Raw genomic sequence first — 21,034 nt, 5'->3', positions numbered from 1 at the left:
CTAGTCCCACGGGAAATTTTAAATTGTTTTGTTAGGGTCCCATTAACTAGAATCCTGGCAGAAGGGTTATTGTAAAGAGCCTTTATTGCTGCTACAAAGATTTTACCTAGATTGAAGCGTTGGATTGCTTCTATTCGAAAGGGCCAACTGACCCTATCAAAAGCTTTAGCAGCGTCAAATGTTAGAACTGCCAGTGGAATCTCATATAAGTTTGCTAGATCTATTGCGCCGATAAGGTCGTGGGTTAATTCATGCAATTGTCTCCCCTTCATAAAACCCCTTTGGTCGGGGTGTATTATGGAACCAGCGACTTTATCTAGCCTCTTAGTGAGGAGTTGGCTATAAAGTTTATCTTCACTATTTAAAAGGGAAATAGGTCTGTATGATTCACAAAGTTGTGGATTCTTATTAGGTTTTAAAATAATTGTTATTGTGGCCTCATTCCAGGATGCCGGCAACTCCTCCTGAGCCAGGGAAAACACAGAATTAAAAAGTTGGAGTAGAAAGGGTGTTAGCTCTTCTTTCAAAATGATATAAACTTCGTTCGGGATGGCATCTGGGCCAGGTGCTTTCCCTTTTTTTAGATTTTTGATAACCTGCGACACTTCTTCTAACCTAATTTGATTATTTAGACTATTGCTATCAGCAGTCGAAAGAATAGGGAGTTGAAGATCTTGGAAGAAGGCTTCCAGGCTTTTCTTACTCGGGGTTAAGTCTTCAGAGTATAAATCTAAAAAGAAACGGACGAAAGCCTCCTCAATCTCGGAATCCTCTTCAATAGTTGTCCCAGTACTTGAACATTTGAGGCTCTTCACCATATTTCGGACGTAGTCTGATTTAGTTTTCCATGCTAGGAATCTACCGCAACCCTCTCCGTACTCATGATGGGCAAGTTTACTTGCCTCCCATTTCTTTTTATTTATTGCCTCTAGGTGGTCTATTAACTCATTCTTGGCTAGAGATAATTGTTGTCTTCTATTTGGATCATTTGGCGCTCGTTGTAATGCTATTGTTTTTTTAGTGATTTTAGCTTCCATTACCTCAATATCCTTCCTTGCTTTCTTATTGTATGTTATAGAGAAAGAGGTCAATAAGCCTCTTAGAAAGGCTTTATATGAATCCCAGACGATATGATGGGCAGCTGAGTTTACGTTGAATATGAAAAATTCCTTTGTGGCTATTTTCAACCTATCAATAATAAAGGGATCAAGGAGTATTGCACGATTCAGAGTCCACCTTCTTGGTAGAGAGCGCTTTGGTAGAGCAACTTCCAGGAGTACCGCTGAGTGGTCGGACAGATGTCTGGCAAATGTGTGACTTTGGTTGTATCTTTACTGGTGGTATGATCCACCAGAAAGAAGTCGATCCTTGAAAAGTGGCCACATTTCTTATTATGAATGGTACATTTTTCCCCTACAGACCTTGATGTAGATCTCCTTTCACCCCATATATCCAAAAGTCCTCCCTCAGTCATTAGTTGTTGTAGGGCTTTACGGGTTTTTGATGTGGCTCCTGCGGCTCTTTTAGACGTAGAATCATAATTGGGATTTAAAGATACGTTAAAGTCTCCTCCCATAATGATACGATCATTTACATCTCCCAGATGGAGGAACAGAGATTGAAGATGAGTTGGGTCGTCAGTGTTGGGGCCATAGTAACTGGCAAACGTAAACCAAGTTGCATTAATTTTTGCCCTAACGGTTACCCACCTACCATGAGTGTCTGCGGTACATTCCTGATAGATGCTCGGATATTTTTCTTTAAAATGATAGCTACACCTTTTGTCGGCGTCTTTTGTGTTGAATAGAAACAGTGCTCTATCCATTTATGATCTTTAAGTATTCCAGCCCACTCTTCCTTAATAAGATGTGATTCCTGAATGAGTATGATGTCGTGAATAGTAATACGCAAATATTCCAAAACTTTCTTCCTTCTAGGAAAAAACCTAAGCCCATTCACATTCCAAGATAGGATTTTTAAATTTTGTACTCTATCCATACTTATCCATACTTTATCATGAGATCCATTAAGAGTATCTTCTTACCTACGATATCGTGGTTTCTAGAGCAGTATTTTGTGACTGAGGACGTTTTTTTAACATTTTTCTCCCATATGCTCCCCCGCCCTGTGGTAAAAAAAAAAATTCTGAGTTTTAAGTTTTATGTGCTTTCTCTTGAACCCCCCCACCCCTTCCCTCCCTGGGGAACCCTCCCTCAACTCTAGAGACATATTAAGTCTCTTTCCAATGGGCTCACACCCTCCCCTGACGGATAGGATAGAATTTATGACTTAATCATTAATAAATTGGACGGGCCTTTAATCTGATTAATCCAAGTGCTGACTTCCTCGGGGTCTCTAAAATTAAATATTTTGTTGTCCCACATCACTTTCAGAGAGGCAGGGAATTGGAGCTTTGCAGTGTCTCCCAGGGCCTTCAATTCCTCTATCTGTTTTCCCAGTTCCCACTGCCTCTCCTGTGTGGTGCGTGAGATATCCGATCTAATGCGGAAGGACCGGTCCCCCTTATTGTAAACCCTCCTTTTTAACCCTTCTGAAAGAACCTTTTCTTTTATGGAATATGTTTTAAAGTTTACTAGTATTTTCCTGGGGTTTTTCCTTCCGGGCTTTTTAGTAAAGGGGTCTCGGTGAATTCTTTGGATATCGTTTTCTAAAATCGACCTCCCAATTTCAGGGTGGAAGTCATTTAGGAGATCGATTACAAAAGTTTTTATGTCTCTTCCCTCAAGATCTTCTGGAATGTTTAGAATCCGAAGGTTATTCCTTCTAACGTTGTTCTCCAAACTCTCCAGTTTGTCCGCAAATGCTCTTTCTTTCGTTTTTAGTCTCTTGATCTCCACTATATTCTCCTTAACCTGCCTTGAGAGGTCTTCAACTGTAGCTTCTACTGCTTCCACTCTGCCCATTACTTCATTGATTCTCAATTCAAGCGACTCGCAGGCCCCCTGGATCTTTTGCTGTTTTTTTTCAGATGTCGTGAATTTTTCTCTCATCTCGGAGATCAGATTTAAGAGTAGATTCTCTGTGGTGGAGCTAGGCCCTGTCGCCTGTCCTCCTGCTCCTCCTCCCTGCTCGGCTGATTGACATAGCAGTTTATCTGGGGAAGTACTTATAGCAGGGGTTAGAATTAAACTGGAAGCAGAAGTGGAATTGGAGCTAGCGCTAATGATTTCTGAATTTTGCTGCTCTGAATGTTGTTCTGCAATGCTGATTTGTGGTGCTACTAATGCGTCCTCCATATCTGTTAAGCTGGAAAACCTATTCTCCAGCCGAATCATGTCGTTTCCCTGCTCCATGGCTCCCAAACCACCGTTTATTCTCTCATAATCGTGATTATGTGGGTCCTGGGCAGTTTGGACACGTGTCTGGGCTTGAACTTTAAAGTAAGTGCGGAGAGATGGCGTAACCCTAGTACTCACTTGGTTGATTTACTTGGGTTGATTATGTTTCGTTTTTAAAGATTTTACGGGTTTTATGTTTTTTTTTCTCTATTACGTGAGGTCGGATAGTCGTTTTCTCCACTTGTGATATATTGAGTGGCGCTTCAGTGCAAGACAAGTCCTGCTCCCAAAGACCTCTCCGACGCAAAGTGTATCTATTAAGGGTGCTGCTACTCCCTTCTGTACCTACAGCCACAGAGCTCCCCGCACTCCCTAAAGACTGTTGAGCACCAAGATTTCCACTACCGCTATCAGCTTCATTCCCTACATTCCCACCCTCTAAGAGCAGCCCCCGTGCCCCCTTCTTCTTTTTTTTTACCGGGGTCATTTGCGAGGGGCGCTGCTTCTCCTCGGCGTCTTCCTTACCGTTTTCCTGGGCATTTACTTTTTCGCCGGCCGCCACCGCAACTGAGACCGTACAAGGGCTTCCGCATCCGGGGAAGCTGATCCTAGCTGCCGCGCGACGACGCCTGGCAATACGTAACGCCGCCTCCGCCCAGATCCCACCTCTCGGTGGCAGATCGGCGTCTCTAACCACCATGGCCACAGCGAAAATCGTCCCAGCGGCAGCCGACCTCAAAACGCGGGCCAGAGACCACCGGAGAAGCCGATGCACACCAGGTAATCGATCCACAAACTATTTGCACTTCACCCCCGAGATCGGCATTCCGAGGCTTCGTCCATCTATAGTGCAAATTTTTCCTACCGTCAGGAGAGGGGGAGTCCGCGACCGCCCGGCACTAACTAGCGGCCGCCATGTTCCCCTAAGCTTCCCACAAAAACGGTGTAAACCAGCTTGATCAGAGGCTCTGATTTAGTTTGTCTTTCAGGGCAATGTGATGTGGAGTGAACCTGTGGATTCCTCTTACGCTATGTATTGGAGCCCTTGTCATTCCCAAGAGTGAGTTCTAAGCCTCCTAAATCACCAGCACTTTAATAAACTAAATAGTATGCAGAAACATAGTCTGCTTTATGAAGCTGTCTAAGATATTGCTGTGATGCTGAATTAAGGCCTACTAAGTAGACCACAATGCAGACAACCGTTGACAGAGGACACCTGATATCATGTCAATCTGAAGAGCAGAGGACAAAGACCACTCAAGGCAAATCACAGAACAAGATCCAGAGGGGGCCTGCAAGTGCTCAGCACAGCAAATGTTTTAGCCCAGGGACCTGAAGGTTGCGTTAGAGCAGGGCTGGGGTGCCCAAGGAAATTTAGACTTCTGAATGAAAGAACAACAATGAGTTCTGATGTACCCTTCTGCTCTCATTCCGTGGCATGCAAGATTTGGTTTATTTTCAACGTTAACAGGGTTGCCCTTGGCAGGGAGCTTTAGTACATCACATACCAAATTATTTAAAACTTAAACGCACCAAAGACAACACAGACATTCAAACTATATGGCACCTTCTTCTCTCTAGATACAATTTAAAGGATCAGGTTTGGAAAAGCCCCCTTCTGCCAACTCAACAGAAGGAGAATCACTGCTCCGAGATCAACTTCATGATCTGAAGGACACCGTCTCCAATATATATTTTAAAAAATCCTTCATTTAAGGTAAGTTTGGAGGAGTTAAAGATGAGTTGGCCCAAAACATAGGTAAAAGTCAGAAAAACCAAATAGCAAATATTGAATTTTGAGGGCTGGGTGAATGATTGTGGTCAGGCCCTGGAACAACAAGAGGAATGTAGAGGCTGCCTTATCTAGAGATGTTAAATAATGTAACCATCTCTGCCAGGCTGAGAGTTCTTGGCATTAGCAGTTGTCCAATTTAGAGAACATAAATGTATTGATACTTCAATTTCAGCAAGTGGAAGTTCTCAGCCTGTATTCCTGTGAAGACCCCTGGGGAAGGAACACTGAGCTGTTGACCTCAATACAGCATAGGGCATCTGATTTAAAAAAAGAAAAAAACAGAGGTTTGTTATTCAAAGGGAGCAATGTGGTGATATTTCACGACATGAGCAGGACCACCAAAAATTGTTGGCAGAGGGTCACAGTGCCTTTTTATGGTACCGTCAAAACTTAAACTAATCTGTAATGAGAGAGCTTATTACTTTTTTACAGACCGTTGGCAAGAAACTTTCTTGACCGCAATAGAGCAGACTGCAATGTCAAAGGACTAGGTACAATTCAGGAAAAGTACTGAACTGTAACTTTGATTGGTTGCTTGATGTTCTGACTACTTGCTTCAGGGAATGGAGGGGGCTGTGGATACAGTTGTGCGGCACTCGTGGTTGACATTTCTGAAGTCTCTCCACTTCTCCCAACCCACCCTCAATTTCCTGTAACCTTTTATCTGTGACTGGTCTTGGTTTAATTGTTCATTATATAGGTTAGGTTATATTTCACTGAACCTATACTTTTGTGCCGAGTGAATTTTCAACTTGTACTGCACTGTACATGCATGGATATGTATGTTGGAAGGCACATCGTTAGAACTTCAAGTTAGCGAGGGTTTCATCATAAAATCTTGTGTGTAGCTAGTTTGAAAACACCCCTCATCCCAATGAAAACACAACATGCATCCCTCCTTTTCAGATACTTGCATGGGTTGTTGCAAGTCACTCGGCCTGCTTGATCACCAAGATTGCTGTGTCGATAACTAGCAAGCAGATGTAGCTGTCAGGGAGAAAACATTTTCTATCCTTGTTTCTTTTTAATTTCGCACCCCTACTAGATGGCACCTTAATCCTGCTGTTTTATCTCGCATAAGAGGCAGAATGCACATGCAGAGCAAGAGCTAAAGAGTACTTCCCAGGTTTAAGAAACACCAATGGAAATAAACCACTTTAACCAAGACAGTACTTTCGTTAATTAGTTAAAAGTACAAGTTAAGTTGTACACACACTCAGCCATAGGTTGAAGTTCACACAACTTAAATCCTTGTTCTAGTGAGATGGAAATGTCAGAGTCCAAGGCGAAGAAAAGGATGCTCCCTCCATGGATGAGCGAGGCGAAGGCTGATGGGAAAAAGGACCATTCAAAGCGAGTGAAGAAGAAGAGGCCATTGATGAGGTAATATTTAGAGAGGATAACAACTTGTTGCATTGTTCCTTATAGACATCTTTGGTATCTGCCGCAGACAGCACTGTAACCAATATTTTAGCATACACTTTGAATTGATTGTGCCTTTTTCCATTGCTCGTGATTAAATCGCTTTCTTGTCCATTTCGTTTCCGGCTCTCAATCTTTTAACTTTCCTTTCTATTCCTGTGTGTGTCCTACCACTGTAGCAATTTGGCTGTGCCACTTCCCCCCACCCCTTCTTCAAATGTATCACATCTCCACTACCCTACTGCTTTATTGCTTGTTTCTCTCTCCGGGGATGACATTTGTGCTTTCCCCCAGCTCCAAAGTGTGTCTGTTCACCATTCACTGCTTAGTAACTGCAGGCGTTGGACAGACTCGCATCTTAAGAATCGCATTTGCATCATGCTGTGCCTTCCTGTAACCTATTGGAACTATTTGGGAAGGTACATTTACACGTGTACATTTACTACTAAGTACTGACTCACATGAGCCTGGATTGAACCTGCTACAACAAGATTAACTGATTGTAACTTATCACATGTAGCTGGAGGTCTCCGCCACAGGGAAGGAGGTTTCCCAATGGTAAAAGTATATGGAAAAGTAATAAAGTATAATAGTTATTTTAAAAAAAAATCAAACTTTTTTAAAGTAAAATAAAAGTGTAAATTAACTTAAAAGAATTATTAACCTGAACTAAAAAAGTTAAATGTAACAGCACATTAACTCATCAAATCAAATATTTAATAAATAATGAAATACATCTAACAAATTAATAAATAAATGTCTTATGTTATGTGTATTTGTTAAGTGCAATATTGCCCGTGACGGTATCCTGGCGCTGACCAGGTGTGTGTTCTATCCCTTGCACTATGGCAAATAGGCAGTGTAATATATATTAGATATATTACATTCCTATTTACCAAATAATTAAATAAATACAATATATTACAGTAATTTAGAATTATTTCAAATACTTTAAAAAAATCCTACTGCCGCTTTCATTGTTATATTCAATCATGTAATAACTTTAGTTTAATTCAAATATTAATCTATTTAATTTAAGAAAAAATGTTTTAAATTGAATATACCTTTAACACTTACAAAAATAAAATGGTAATTTAAAACTGGAAATAATTTATTTGATCTAATATTATTTCCAATGGGTTGTTATTTTAAGTCCCTGCTTCCATTATTATCTACATACCTGTGAATAGCTATGTGTGGTGCTTGACCTACTCTAAATCTGGGCTGGAGTACATTTGCAACTGTGCTACATTCTTTTTTGCTGTAATAATTTTAGAAGTGCAGTTTGTAAATAGCAATGGACTTACTGTTTTTTGGGTAGGTGTTTTATTTACATGTGCCTCCCTAGATCCCTCCTTAAGTCCCTCCCATTTAGTAGTAAGTATTCCCCATTTTTCAGGCAATTCTTCTGGTTCCTCCCACATTTACTACTAAAATGTTTACATACATGTGTGGAGACCTCTGCAACTGTGGCGGACACCTCTACATAGAAAAGCTTGGAGAGGTGGAAACAGAGGTCTTTGCATAAAAGTCTGTAAATAGCATTTTGTAGTACACGAGTCGTACAATTGTAGTACTACTAGAAAGTAAAGCTTATGAATAGGCCCATGTGTGTTTATCTTTGCCATAGTGTCAAAGTTTGTTATGCTCAGCCTAAGCGCACTGCCAGATGTGCTCAAAGCTATACTTTCACCTGACTCAAGAATGACTGTTTTAATGCCTTTATAATTGTGTTTTGACAGTGGTAGACAGACAGATCCTATGCTGTAGTTGCAGTACATCTCCTGAGCTCTGCCAATGAAAAATACTTGAAGATAGTAGGGTAATAGAGACACATCCTTTCAAGATATCGGCAACCACAGCACAAAACACAACAGATGTTCTAGTGGCCAGAGAAGAACTTCTCTCCTGGCTGCTACCACTGACCAAAATAAGTTGAACAGACCAATCCACATCAAATACTGGAAATAAAATTAAATGAAATTACTTGAAAATAGCAGGGACGTGTTTCTAGAATTTAATGGCAGCCTATACTGAGAGTACACCTATTGGCGACATAATTCATGGTAAAAAGAGAGTTTAGGAACTTTCAGCACGGTACAAAAGCTCTTGACACTGAAAACTCTTTGACTCATCATAATTACTGGTGAGGTGGGAACACCTCTGCATTGACTGGCAGCATCCGACTCTTGGAGTAAGTATGACAACAGAGCGACATCCCCATTGGGTTCCCCAGATAAGGCAATTTTCTCCTTTGTACCCGGAGCATTGATCTCTGGAGTACAGTTATGTAAGAGGAATTATCTTTCATTTTTTATGTTTGTTTGTTTTATGAAAATTTTGCATCTAACATACAATAGTTAAGGGTTACATATTGGACAGCATATTTTATGTCCATTTACCTCCTAATAACCAGAGACTGTAGGTAGGGTCCTGAAGAAGGCCGCTGACCTTATCAGGCATATGAAAGACAGCCGAAACATGTTGACCATATAAGAGATGACAGAGATACGAAATTCCTCTAATTCATCCCTGTAATTATATATATATATATATATATCAATCAAGGCCGCTTGGATGGCCGAAACGCGTCCTGACACAGAGGAAATAAAATAATGCTGCACAAAGTTTATTTTGAAATGAACATGTCTACAGTTACGGCACATGAAGAAGCGGCTGCCCATGTTTTCAAGCTGGGAGCCGGGCGAGGGAAGAGTGGCCTCAAAGGAACAAGTGCTACTACCAAACCCCCTAGTAACCTCAAAATATTTTATTAGACTTTAGAAGAAACTTCTGAAAAAGAAATCAGGAAATGGTGGGAGGCCACCTCGTTACAAAAATACTTGGAGTTCCGTGGCATGCCTAGAGGCCTACGTATTTTAACGGTTAAATCTCATGAGAAGCGGGACCCACAGTTTTTTTATTTAAGGTTTTATAGAGTGTGAACGTGACCCGTTAGGGTATCAGAGCGCATTACAGGGATAACACGTTGTATACAAGTTTGACATAGGCAATAAACATGGATAGCGATAGAAGGAAGTGACTACATTAGGACATAACCATAATCAGAGGAGCGACATGTCAGCAAAATGCAGACAGAACCAGCAATTACATTTGAGGGAGTACAAAGAATAGGAGCAACCAAGCAGACAAGACATTTTGTAGAAGAACAAAAGCAATGCCGCAGAACGGTTTGCGCGATGAAAGAGAATTATGAAAGGAATTTGCTCATTAGAAAGGTTTTAGCTTCCTTTTTAAAGATTTACAGAGAAGGCATTCTTCTGATGGAGGACGGCAGCGAGTTTCAGATCTTAGTGCAGCTCCAGAGAAGGCACAGTTATACGTTTTTTGTTAACGGAAGCGAGGTGGCACAAGGTCTCTGGCGGACCGGGAGTTTCTGAACCCCCCCCCCCCCCCCCAGATACCAATTTTCTGGATGAGATATGCAGGGGAATTCGTGTATATTGCTTTGTGCGTGATACATGCCAGTTTGAGTTGGATTCTGGCTTCAAAAGGAAGCCAGTTCCGCGCCTTCAGATGCACTGAGATATGGTCACTTTTTTTCTTTTTAGCCTGTTAAGAATCTTGCTGCAGCTTTGAGGCAAGCTTTTAGTGGGGCCTTGGAGATCTTGGGTTGGCCAGATAGGGTTAAGCAGCCGTATTCAATTCTGGAGATAACTAAAGCCTGAACTTTGTTTTTTAGGTCAGCAGCTTCAAGATAAGGTTTTAGTTTCCTCAAGTAGCTAAGGTGGAACCTGGCAGTTTTGGCGATCGAGTTGATGTGGTCACACATATTCAGGTTGCTGTAAACTTGCTTGTGCTCTCAAACCTAACCCTGGCTTTACTTGTCAAGACATAAAACCACAGCTGTTCTCGAATGGTGGGCTTCCTAGAGTGTGTGCTGTGGTAGGGATGCCTGAGTAACTCTGACTTAACAGCTGAACGTGTTTGCTGTGAGTGCGCACTGGAATGGGGGTATGTTTTTGTGGGAGCGTTTAGTCCTCCGGAAATGTGCAAAGACGAGAGTGTTTGCATGTAAAGTAAGGGAGTATTTCACCATTTCACCTCACGCTTCTTTAATCCGCAACTAGACACTTCCTGGCCATTTACTTCTCTCCAGAAGGTTCTTTTTCATCCATGCTTTCTCCATTTGTTATTGTTTCCCCCTTTCTCTTCCTCCTTCTTTCACACTTTGGGGTTTTTTCTCTCTCTTCCTCTGGATCAGTCTGTTGAGGAAAAATAAGTGTTGGTGGGCCCCAGCGCATCCACTGCCTCAAATTAAGCACTGCTTCCCCTAATTCAGCGGCCACTGCACTTTGCACCAGTGCAAAGCTGCTCATATTAGACCCATCTTACAAGTTGCAAGTTTCCATACAGCATGGAAGGGGAGTAGCTCACTGGGTTGATATTCCTTTTGGGGCAATTTGCAGGCAATGTGCCCAACTGAACCCTTTATCCTTCTACAGCTGATCAAATGTGAATAGCTGAATAGAGTATTAATTGTGTCTTTCTCTTCTGTAAGTAGCGTCATAGCTTGTAAGCGCATTATATGTGTGACAGGTGGCTGCCAACAATAGAAAGTTTTGCTTATGGTTATTTTGGGACTTAAAGCTCCTCCATAGGAGATATATTGATTGGTTGCAGCACAGTTCCGCATGTGCTCCATAAAAAATATATCTGAAAATACTGATTTTAATTTCCAGTAGTTGCCTCTGCTTCTCCTAGCTCCAGTTATCATAGCTTCTTCCACAAGAAACTCGAATTTGGATTCACACAATAAGAACTTTGGAAATGCGCATTCAGTACTGTCACATACTCATGACTGGTGGAATTTTTCTTTTATTGAAATGCACCTAGGAATGTGTCAATGCCTCCAGACTTGCTTGTTGATTTTCACATGCCAGCAGTCATTACTTGTTCAGGGGGCACAGAGCAGACAGTGGCTTCTAACCGTGGCGGTTGAGGTTGACTGCCAATGGTGTCCTGGCGTCCATCCTACTATGGCTGTGCAAACTGAGCCAGGTCCAGCAGACCTGCAAAAACACATGGTGCCACCATGTGTCACACAATGCCGGCTCTGCTTGCACATTTCCCGATGAGCTGATTTCAGATGGTGGAAGATGCATGTTTGGCACTAGCGGCAGCCTTGGATTAATTTTTTTAGGGGGGAGGTTTAGATGGGGGTTTGTGCTCAGCACAAAGCCCCGCTCCCTGTCTTTGGCCCCACCTGTTCATGCCGCATAAAGGGAATGGCCTGAAGAACCGATCTCCTCTCCAATCCTGCTCCTTTAAGCCCTGCCCACTCACATGGTGCAGTTTATCTCAAAGTTGGTAAATCTGGTACAGCCCTTTCCCCACTTGACTCCCACAACAGAGAGGAAGAGCATCCTTAGGCATCTCAGGGGGGTAGTGTTGGAGACAAAAGTTCAGAACGCAATTGTCCACTAACAGACACCATTGCACATTTCTGGCCTAGTACTTGTCTTTTAGATGAAGAAAGCACTTTATCCTCGCAGCAAAACTAAATACTACACAGTTCAAAAGGAAAGCAATTACATGGCTGTAGTTTCCGTTATGATCTTCACTAAGTCGCTACACCGCCCAAGTATTCTTTCTCCCTGCTATAGGTGATATCTAGTGATTACAGTTCCCAGTATACTGTGGGTACACCTGGGCGGTGAACTCTGCTCCATTCACTGAGTTTGCAGAGTTTCAGGAGTTTTTTCCTCACAGACAAAATATGTTTGTTTCATAAACCATCCATATAAAAGTTTTTTAGATCAATACAGGACCTCACATATGAGAAATGCGAGGGTGTTGCAGAGATTTTTGGCAGTGATATTAGTGAGCTGCTGCTGTGTTACAATATTGAAAACACACGTCGCTATCCCTGAAAATCAGATGTACACACAGTTAGAATTTTACCAGAGGGCATAAAAGAGCTGAAACTGGATAATAAAATCATAGTTGGTCTGAACAGGGGCCCCCAAAATACATTTGTCCCAGGGCCAACAATACCACCACCACCAATACAACCACCAGTACCAATACCACCACCACCACCAATACCACCACCTCAGCGCCTCTCTTTCACTAGTAATAGCAGGGGCACTGTACGAGGGCGGAGCTGCAGCGGAGACCATCCCTCTTTCCATGCCTGCCATAAAGCACAGCCCGCCCTGCATCAGGAGGTGATGCCAGGGCCCTACTACAGCTGGAGTGTTTTTATTAGGCCAAAGATAGCAATGACATTACATAATGCCACACTGCACACTCAAATCACGGAGAGGGCAGAGAATATTGCCCCCCCCCGCTCTTCCTTCTGAGCCGCGACAGTGTAATCACAGAGCGAAAGGTGTTGGAGCAGTTTGTTAGTGTTTATAGCTCAGATCATATGTAACTCTCACTTCACACTTTGTGTCTGAGTAATTTACAACACTTACACATCTTTACTGCGCTATTTATCACTACTTTGAACACGTCGTAGGCAGGTCTCTTCCTCTGCTATTTACAATCTAACAAGCGGTCGAGAAGGCCTTTCATTGCAATGCAGTAGGTCTCGTATTTGTGAAAGTTTAAGCTATTAGTATTGTAAATGACAATGCCTTTTATTTATGTTTTAAAACTCAAAACATAAATAAAAGGCATTGTCATTTACATTGCCAGTAGCTCAAACTCGTGTGAATGCGTGACCTATTGCACTGCAAATGCTTGTTCATTTGTCTGTCAAGCCTAACAATGTTATAATTTGGGGGGACCAGTAAATCTAGGTAAGGTGCTGAAGATTTGTTGAGACATGACTCTGTTAGGATAGCTACGTCAATTTTTTGGCACTGGATGTGTGCGGTGATCTCGGAGGCACGCTTCGCTTCTGATCATCAGTTAAGTAGGAGGCCAGAGAGTGGAGCGTCGGGGCTTGTGTTGTAAGTAGGGAGGACAGGGGTACTTGCGCTAAGTTGTTGCTTTTTACTCCTCTGTTACGGAGAGATGACGATCTATTAGTGTTGATTGAAACAGTAGGAATTAAGTAATCAACTTTCTTGTCTGGAGGACTGGGGGCGTCGGGAGAGGTCTTGTAGGATAAGAGGAGGGCCAGAGTTTCATCCTCCGAGAGGTAGTTGGGATGTTTGCGAGGGTGAAGGTGTCTATTGGCCAGCGGCATGGGTTGGAGGGAAGGCACGGGGAGTGGGGGAAGGACTGAGTAATCGGAGGGCTTGAGATTAGCGATAGAGTGTTCAGTGAGGTGGAGCATGTTCTTCAACTCTAGAATGGATTTCTCGATGATCTGAACTATGTTGGATGCTCTGATGTTCAGGGTTTCAAGGTCCATTGGTGAAGATTGTACTTGCGGAAAGGGGACCTGTGGTTCAGGACTAGTTCTGGTGGCATGAGCGGGAAGCCTGGTGGAGGAGCTGGACCACCCTAAGGCTAGGTTTCTGGGAGAAGGGGTGTGAGGAGGGCTAGGCATGCTCAGTAGGGTGGTCACAGGGCTGTTGGGATGGATGTCAGGTGGGCTGAGAGTGACGTGCGTGTTAGTTACTAAGCAAGAAGGTGAGGAGCGAGGATAGGAGGAGGGGGGTGGCAGCGTTGCTTTATTGTCAGATGCTGGTGGTTGGGGGAGTGGAGGGAAGTACTCTAACAGCACTAGGGGAGATACAGTCCAGGGATTTGTTCTGAGTGGGGAACACTTTGGGGAGAGTCGAGCCACCCTGTCTTTTGGGAGGGAGAGAGGGGGTGCACGGGGGAGTGGCTGCAGCCTTGGTAGACCTAACTGGGAGGCCTTACCATTGGACTTTGAGCTGTATATACCGGAGCTGTGACAAGTCATGTGGCGATGGCAAGCACTGGGGGAGGGGGGGCATAGAGGTGCTAGGTACTTGTTTTTTGAGGATGAAGAAGTCAGCAAATGTATTGAGATCTATGTCTGGTGCTCTGATCCTAACAATGCTGTTTTTGTATAAGGTAATGGTAAGGTCAGCTCTAAGAGTTTGGCACCATACAGAAAGTTCCTGGATTCATGTACGCTAAGTAGGTTTGATATGGCAGCGCGCCATAGTGCTGTTTTTCTAGAGTGTGAAAATAAGGTCATTGGTAATGATGCCCTTGTTGGCGTACAGGTCAGAGATCAGAGTCTCAGGGTGTCTTCTCAGTAGGGAATGTTTGAAAGTTATAGCAGCGGTCCTGGTGAAGGTAGGAGGGTATGAGATGGTGTAAGAATTGCCACATGTTGCACTAAGGCAAGACCTGCCATAATGGAGAGACGGTACGAGCTATGTAAAGCCAGGAGGATGGGCTGGTAGGCTGCAGGAGCGGGTCAAGCGTTGCAATTGCAATGGGCAGTACCCATTCAGGGTGCGGGCAATAAAGGGACAGGTTCAGAGCGCAGGCGAGGCAATAAGGTGGCTCCCCAGGAGGGGGTCCGCGAGCTGGGCTCACCATGGAGGAGCCAGCAGGAGCTCCTGGAGTGGCGAGCTAAACAGATGGGTAAGTGAGGCAAAAAAGGCTGTGATGCTTGCACAATGGGTGGCGGCCTCTTAACGGAAGAGCGCTAGTGGAGGCCCCCGACCGACTCAGGCGGGAAAAGGAAAGCACTCGCCGTCGCAACCCGCGACGTGGTACAAGGCGGTGGGGAGCAGGTCTCGCTACAAGTAGAAACATCCTGAACATGGCATTTAATTAACAGGATGTAGAGTACCATAACCAGCTATCGCAAATTAGAAGAGCAACCGTTCAACAAATATAGAAACATCACTCAGGTGCTGCCTCGGTTTGTGGGAAGCAGAGATCCGGCCTTATCCCAGGGCTGAGGGAGGGGGCCGAGGCCAAGAAGATAGATATAGTCAGCAAAATCCAGAGCCAACAAAGATAACTTTCACCCAGGTACTGCCCCGGGTTGTGGGAGGAAGAGATCTTGCCTCGCCCCAGGCCTGAAGGAGGGGGGGAGGCGCCGTAGTCAGTGGCAGATAGCAGCAGGTGGCGGGGGATGAGGCCCCACTCCGGGGCGGCAGTAAACCAGGTCAGCCGATGCCAAGCAGAAAAAACACCTTTAAGTTTTATTTTTAATAACACTCAGTACTCTTAACTTTGTTTAATGTGCTATTTGTTAGAGGTGCAGGCACATACTTCTTTTTATGATAGTTCACTTAGCCAATGCCAATTTTAAAACGTTGAGGCCTCACTCCGGGGGGAGGGGTCGAGCAGGCCGGGGTGAAGATGGCCTCGATGCGGGATGGCTATAAACCTGGCTGCCCTCAGGACAGGCAGCAAGGATCACCGGGATGGCCAGCGGTGGGCAGCAGGAGACGGGAAGCAACAGCTATGCAACGGCTTCATTCCGAGGCTGCAAGAAGAAACCGTATCTCATCCCAGTGAGGCAAATAGGCTGGGCCGCAAAGGTTCAAATGCAGCGGCTGGCGACCTCGCACCGGGCCGCGGGAACAGGGCTGCCCTCATGGCAGGCGATAGGCTGGTGCAACCAGTGGCCACACTCTAGTTGCCATCATAGGAGGCTGCCCCCAGGGGTTTGATCAGGCCGGGGTAGGGATGGTCTCGTCCCAGGGCTGTAGGGCACAATGGAGGCAAAAGGGAGAAGAGAAAGCGGCCTCGATTCCGGTCCGCAGGACATACCACGTCAACCGGCGGCGGGCAGCAGGCGATGGGCAGGGACGCTCTCTCTCCGGGTCGTCCTTGCTCTGGGCTGCAGGACCCGGCCTCACTGTGGCAAGCCTTCACAGAGGACCATTACACCCTTGCTACTGCGTGCATACCCACACAAGACAAAGAGAAATAACTCGCCCCTTGAATCGCTCTGGGCCCCGTTAGGTGAGTCTTTCACCTTACTAGCCTTGATTAAATTCAGTTTTTCACCTCAACACACCTGACCTTATACATTACTATTCCCCAGGCTGTCCCCATTGTCCCTGTCCTGATGAAGACCCGCATTGACTAAGACAGTAATGCCCCCTTGGGTTGAAACGTCGACATATCCCCTGGACCAGCTGAAAGACTCTGTATAAAGACCTACTTATTCAGTCTACAGAACTATTCAAATAGCTGTTGTGTTCTGGCCTTTTTAAAATAAACGTCAATACCACGAAAGTCACTTTGTATATATTACGCACCCTCACCACAGCACTGAGCACCACATGTCACTTTGTCACAAATTACAGTTTACCTTTTGTCGTGACAGCCATGCAAATTGAATGTGGGGATTTATAAATGACGTAATTTATAAAACTTTTCAAATACCCCCCTTTTTTGGTCTCTATGTGTGTTGTTTATGACAATTTGTCTTTTATGTGAATTAACCTATGATTGGTCTAATGTTTTAAGAAATAGTACACACCCGACAGAACCAATTGTTTGTTTTGTATATGACCGCCCAGGTTCTGAGGGATACTGGGTCACCCCATTGTTACTATAATTTGATTGGTGCAGGTTTTGACCTGCGAGGGTTTTTGCTCTCATTCATTGTTCTTTGAAATTGTTTACTGTTCATACATATCTTTGTAGTATGAGAGAGAAACTCTGTCGTACAGCGAAGACTACATAGCAAGGCTGATACAAGATCAGGGTGCCTCTAACTTCCTTCTAGGATCAGACAGAGTTTCTGTAGATATAGGCTTGAATGAGAAACTGGCCAGAATTGAAAGATTAGAAAAGAAACTCATCAGATCACGCCTTAACGGGCATGTACTAACCAAGTATTTGCAATCCAACATAATCCCAAAAGGATTGCAAGTGCGCAACGAACCTGCTATATTTATAGACATCCCAAAATTCAGAGAGGGCTTTAGTTTCGTGGCAAACAATTGCTCTCGACACTGGATGGTCCTAGGGGTTGAAACTGCGATAGAGTACGTCAAGAAACTCACGCAGGAAATCACTGACCTTAAGAAAGAGATCCTTGAAGATAGAGCCCTCCAAAACGCTAAAGAAGCCCTAGAACGAGCTGAAAAGACACTGGCCGATTTCAATAAAGTCACATTAAACAGGAAGTTAGACAAACTTGCAAAGGACATAAGAAGCTACGATAAGAATATAACCTACCCCTACTTGGCTGACGACTATTACCAACAGGACAGCCAGGGCTTTTTCTCCAATAGAAGCAGGCAGGGCCCAAGGAGGTTCAAGACATTCTCAGACTCCTCGGCGGGGAGTGGTTCAGACTCCGACCCAGAGAGACCTTCCACCAGCTTCCAAGGTAACCAGGGCCCCCATTTTTTAGGGGAGTGTTACCGCCAGACAAACAGGGGAGGGGGGAGGTCACAGAACTGGGAGAGACCAAGGGGTTCGAACAGAGGCAGAAACACACAACAGGGAACATCACGGGTTCGCTTCTACCAACCAGAAACACACGGGGAAATCTCAACCCGGAGACAAACCTACAGATGGTAGAAATCCAGAGAGTTAACTGTAACATCACTGAAACGCGGATTAGATGTATCCTTACCACTACTGACAACAGTATCACTGACATTACTACTATGGCCAATAATGAGGTGATGTCTGACAACTTACATAGTACCAACATCCTGACTACGCAGAATGCAATTACTGTTCCCAATGATGAGATGACTCCTATCCCCCCCAGCACTAACACCATAGCGCCACAGACGGGTCAGAATGTTGCATTGGGCTAGGCAGAACCCTTGTACAACCATCAACATGCTAGATCAGAGTGAACCCATAATCAACTTGTCAACTCACATAATGTCCAATGCTGAGAGAAATGTCCTTGCTTAGGGGCTTTCATTTGTGCCTACTGTCATACCTGACTCGTTCCAAGTAAAACTTGAACTTCAGCAATTTTTTCGAAAGATCAGACTAAAATATTATTTTAGCAAAAATATCTACAATCCGAGAACAACCGCCACAAGCTTTAGACCCGTCTCCACCTTTACACCAGGTTCTTATCTGATGAGCGAAAAGATATTGGCATTTGAGAAGATTGTTCTACAAGAAACTATGCAACTGTTGGATGAAAGAAAATATATACAATACAACATTAGCAAGGAGGAAAGACTCGCACTAAGCTCCCTGCGCAACAACGATTCTATTGTCATCAAAGCGGCCGATAAGGGTGGTGTCGTGGTGTTACAGAATACTTGTGATTATGTAGAAGAGATAGAACTTCAATTGGGCGACCTGGAGAGTTACCAACCCACTCCACGTGATCCTACGCTTACCCTCAAAGTCATGATAGAGAACGTAACCAAGGAAGGAATGACCTTCGGATTCCTAAGTCAACATGAACATGACTTCCTAAACAAAAAGGAGCCACGGATTCCTACAATCTACACACTTCCTAAAGTGCACAAGCGGATAGTGAAACCACCTGGCAGACCGATTGTGTCCGGCTGTGGCTCAATTTTGGAACCATTGAACCAGTTCATTGACCATTTTTTACAGCCGCTGGTCCCAAAAACTAAATCCTTCGTGAGGGACTCTGTGCATATCATACAACTCCTGGAGGGACAGGCTTTTGATACGCATAAACAGCTTCTTGTAACACTTGATGTGTCTTCCCTCTATACATCAATTCCGCAGGACAAAGCCTTGGAGGTCATTAGATACACACTAGACGAACGACAGAGACCCCATTGGATCCCCACTGACTTCCTGATCTCGCTTCTAGAGATCGCCATGAAAAGGAACTATTTCATTTTCAAGAAACAGTTTTATTTCCAGTGCAAGGGCGTAGCGATGGGAGCTACCTATGCGCCGAGCCTGGCTAATATCTTTATGGATCACTATGAAGAGGAACATTTGTACAGTGATGAAAATCCATACCTTGACCAGATCGCGGTATGGAAACGTTATATCGACGATGTCATAATGGTATGGTCCGGTGACATAAATGAGCTTAATGAATTTCATGTCTGGCTAAATGCCAGATCAAATGACATCCAATTCACAATGACGAGCAACAATGAGTCAATAGATTTCTTGGACCTCACGTTTCGAGTCCAAGAGGGTCTGTTGTACTGTGATCTCTACCGAAAGCCCATGGAAAGAAACACATTGTTGATGTACAACTCGCATCATCCACGTAACCTGAGAGATAACTTGCCCTATGGGCAATTCCTCAGACTGAGAAGAAATTGCACGAGGCGATCGGATTTCTTCAAAGAAGCAGATGACCTCGTGAGTCGCCTGAAGGAAAGAGGTTATCCAACTGGACTCCTAAAAAGAGCCAAAAAACGAGCATGGTATTGCCCACGTGATCAACTCTTGGAGGTTAAGGATAAAGATACCCAATCCGACAACATCGTCTGCGTAACGACTTTCAACACTAAGAGCAATGACATTAAAAAGATCGTCAAGAAGTATTGGAACCTGGTTGCAAGTGAGCTTAAGACCAAGCAAGACCCGATTTTTGCCTTCAAGAGAGGCAAAAATATCAAGAACACGGTCGTCAGAGCATTCTTAGAATCACCAAAGCAACCAGGCATAAGAAACTACTTCGGACTTTCACCGCTCAGCGGGCACTATAAATGTGGACAGTGCAAGGCCTGTGACCAATGCCAAGAAGGCACGACCTTTACATATAACAACAAAACGTACAAGCAACCGCATTTCACCAATTGCAACAGCTCCCACGTGATATATGCCATCCTTTGCCCCTGTGGCCTGATATATGTTGGGCAAACAATTCAGAAAGCTAAGGCTAGAATCCTTCAACACATGAGCAGAATAAGATGTAAAGTACAGGGAGCACCCATGGTTGAACATTTTATGACACATAACCACTCTCCCAACAGCATAAAATGGTGGATTATAGAAAAGATCAGTCCCAATGCTAGAGGTGGCACAATATCTGGGGTCCTAAACTACAAAGAATGCAGATGGATTCATTCACTCAACTCTGTTCATAACGGGTTGAACGAGATTGAAGAGACCGCAAGGCAAATGGGACAACTCTAAACATGGGGTCACTCATGTCCCGTTCTCAGCTAGAATTTTACTTTCATCTGAATGCTCTATACATATGTTGAATGAGTCTGCAGGTCACTTAAGTCCACTCGAGTCACCTAGCTATTCATGTCCTGATCCCATTTATGAATACAATTGCAATCAACACATTGTATAGCACGCTTACTATGCCAAAAGTTCTGTGTAACATTCATTTTGATATTGTTTTATTGCATTTTAATTTATTCTAAATGGTTTTGATTAACGTACGATTTGTTTAATTCAAGTATGGTCGCTCTAACTGTTCACTCGATCTTGATCCCACTTGGGGTTGCATTAGTCATTTCAAGAGAGAGAACCTCCTCCCTGAACCGCTACCCAATCCATTATAATTTCCATACTTCACATGGCCTCTTCGACACGTCTTGGAGCCGCTTGAAATCATGGAGGCCTTGCGCAGTTTAGATCTGCCTCACCCCCTTGAATGAGCCTTGACCACCTGGTCTAATTATCAATTAAATTGCTTTTCGAATTTGTTTCGATAACTTTGTTACCATTACCCCTCTGACTGTAAGTTTAAACGGAGCCGCGTGACATACGTAGC

The 21,034-nt window shown here is 44.0% G+C and overlaps 1 protein-coding gene across 2 annotated transcripts in view; it reads left to right on the top strand.

The window, feature by feature from the left end:
- Window positions 1-21,034, top strand: part of CYREN (cell cycle regulator of NHEJ) — a 98,377-nt gene that overhangs the window by 9,532 nt on the left and 67,811 nt on the right. Inside the window, exon 2 of one of the 2 annotated variants that reach the window (XM_085651977.1) lies at window positions 6,355-6,477. In XM_085651977.1, coding sequence (XP_085508103.1) covers window positions 6,359-6,477 — 119 coding nt within the window. In that variant the 5' untranslated portion in view covers window positions 6,355-6,358. The remainder of the gene's footprint in view (window positions 1-6,354; window positions 6,478-21,034) is intronic. The other variant, XM_085651978.1, reaches the window with a different exon arrangement.

This window comes from Triturus cristatus, chromosome 4_1, assembly GCF_964204655.1.
Source record: "Triturus cristatus chromosome 4_1, aTriCri1.1, whole genome shotgun sequence".
Lineage (NCBI taxonomy): Eukaryota > Metazoa > Chordata > Amphibia > Caudata > Salamandridae > Triturus > Triturus cristatus.
The sequence above is the reverse complement of the archived record's forward strand: the minus strand, read 5'-3'. Positions and strand labels throughout refer to the sequence as shown.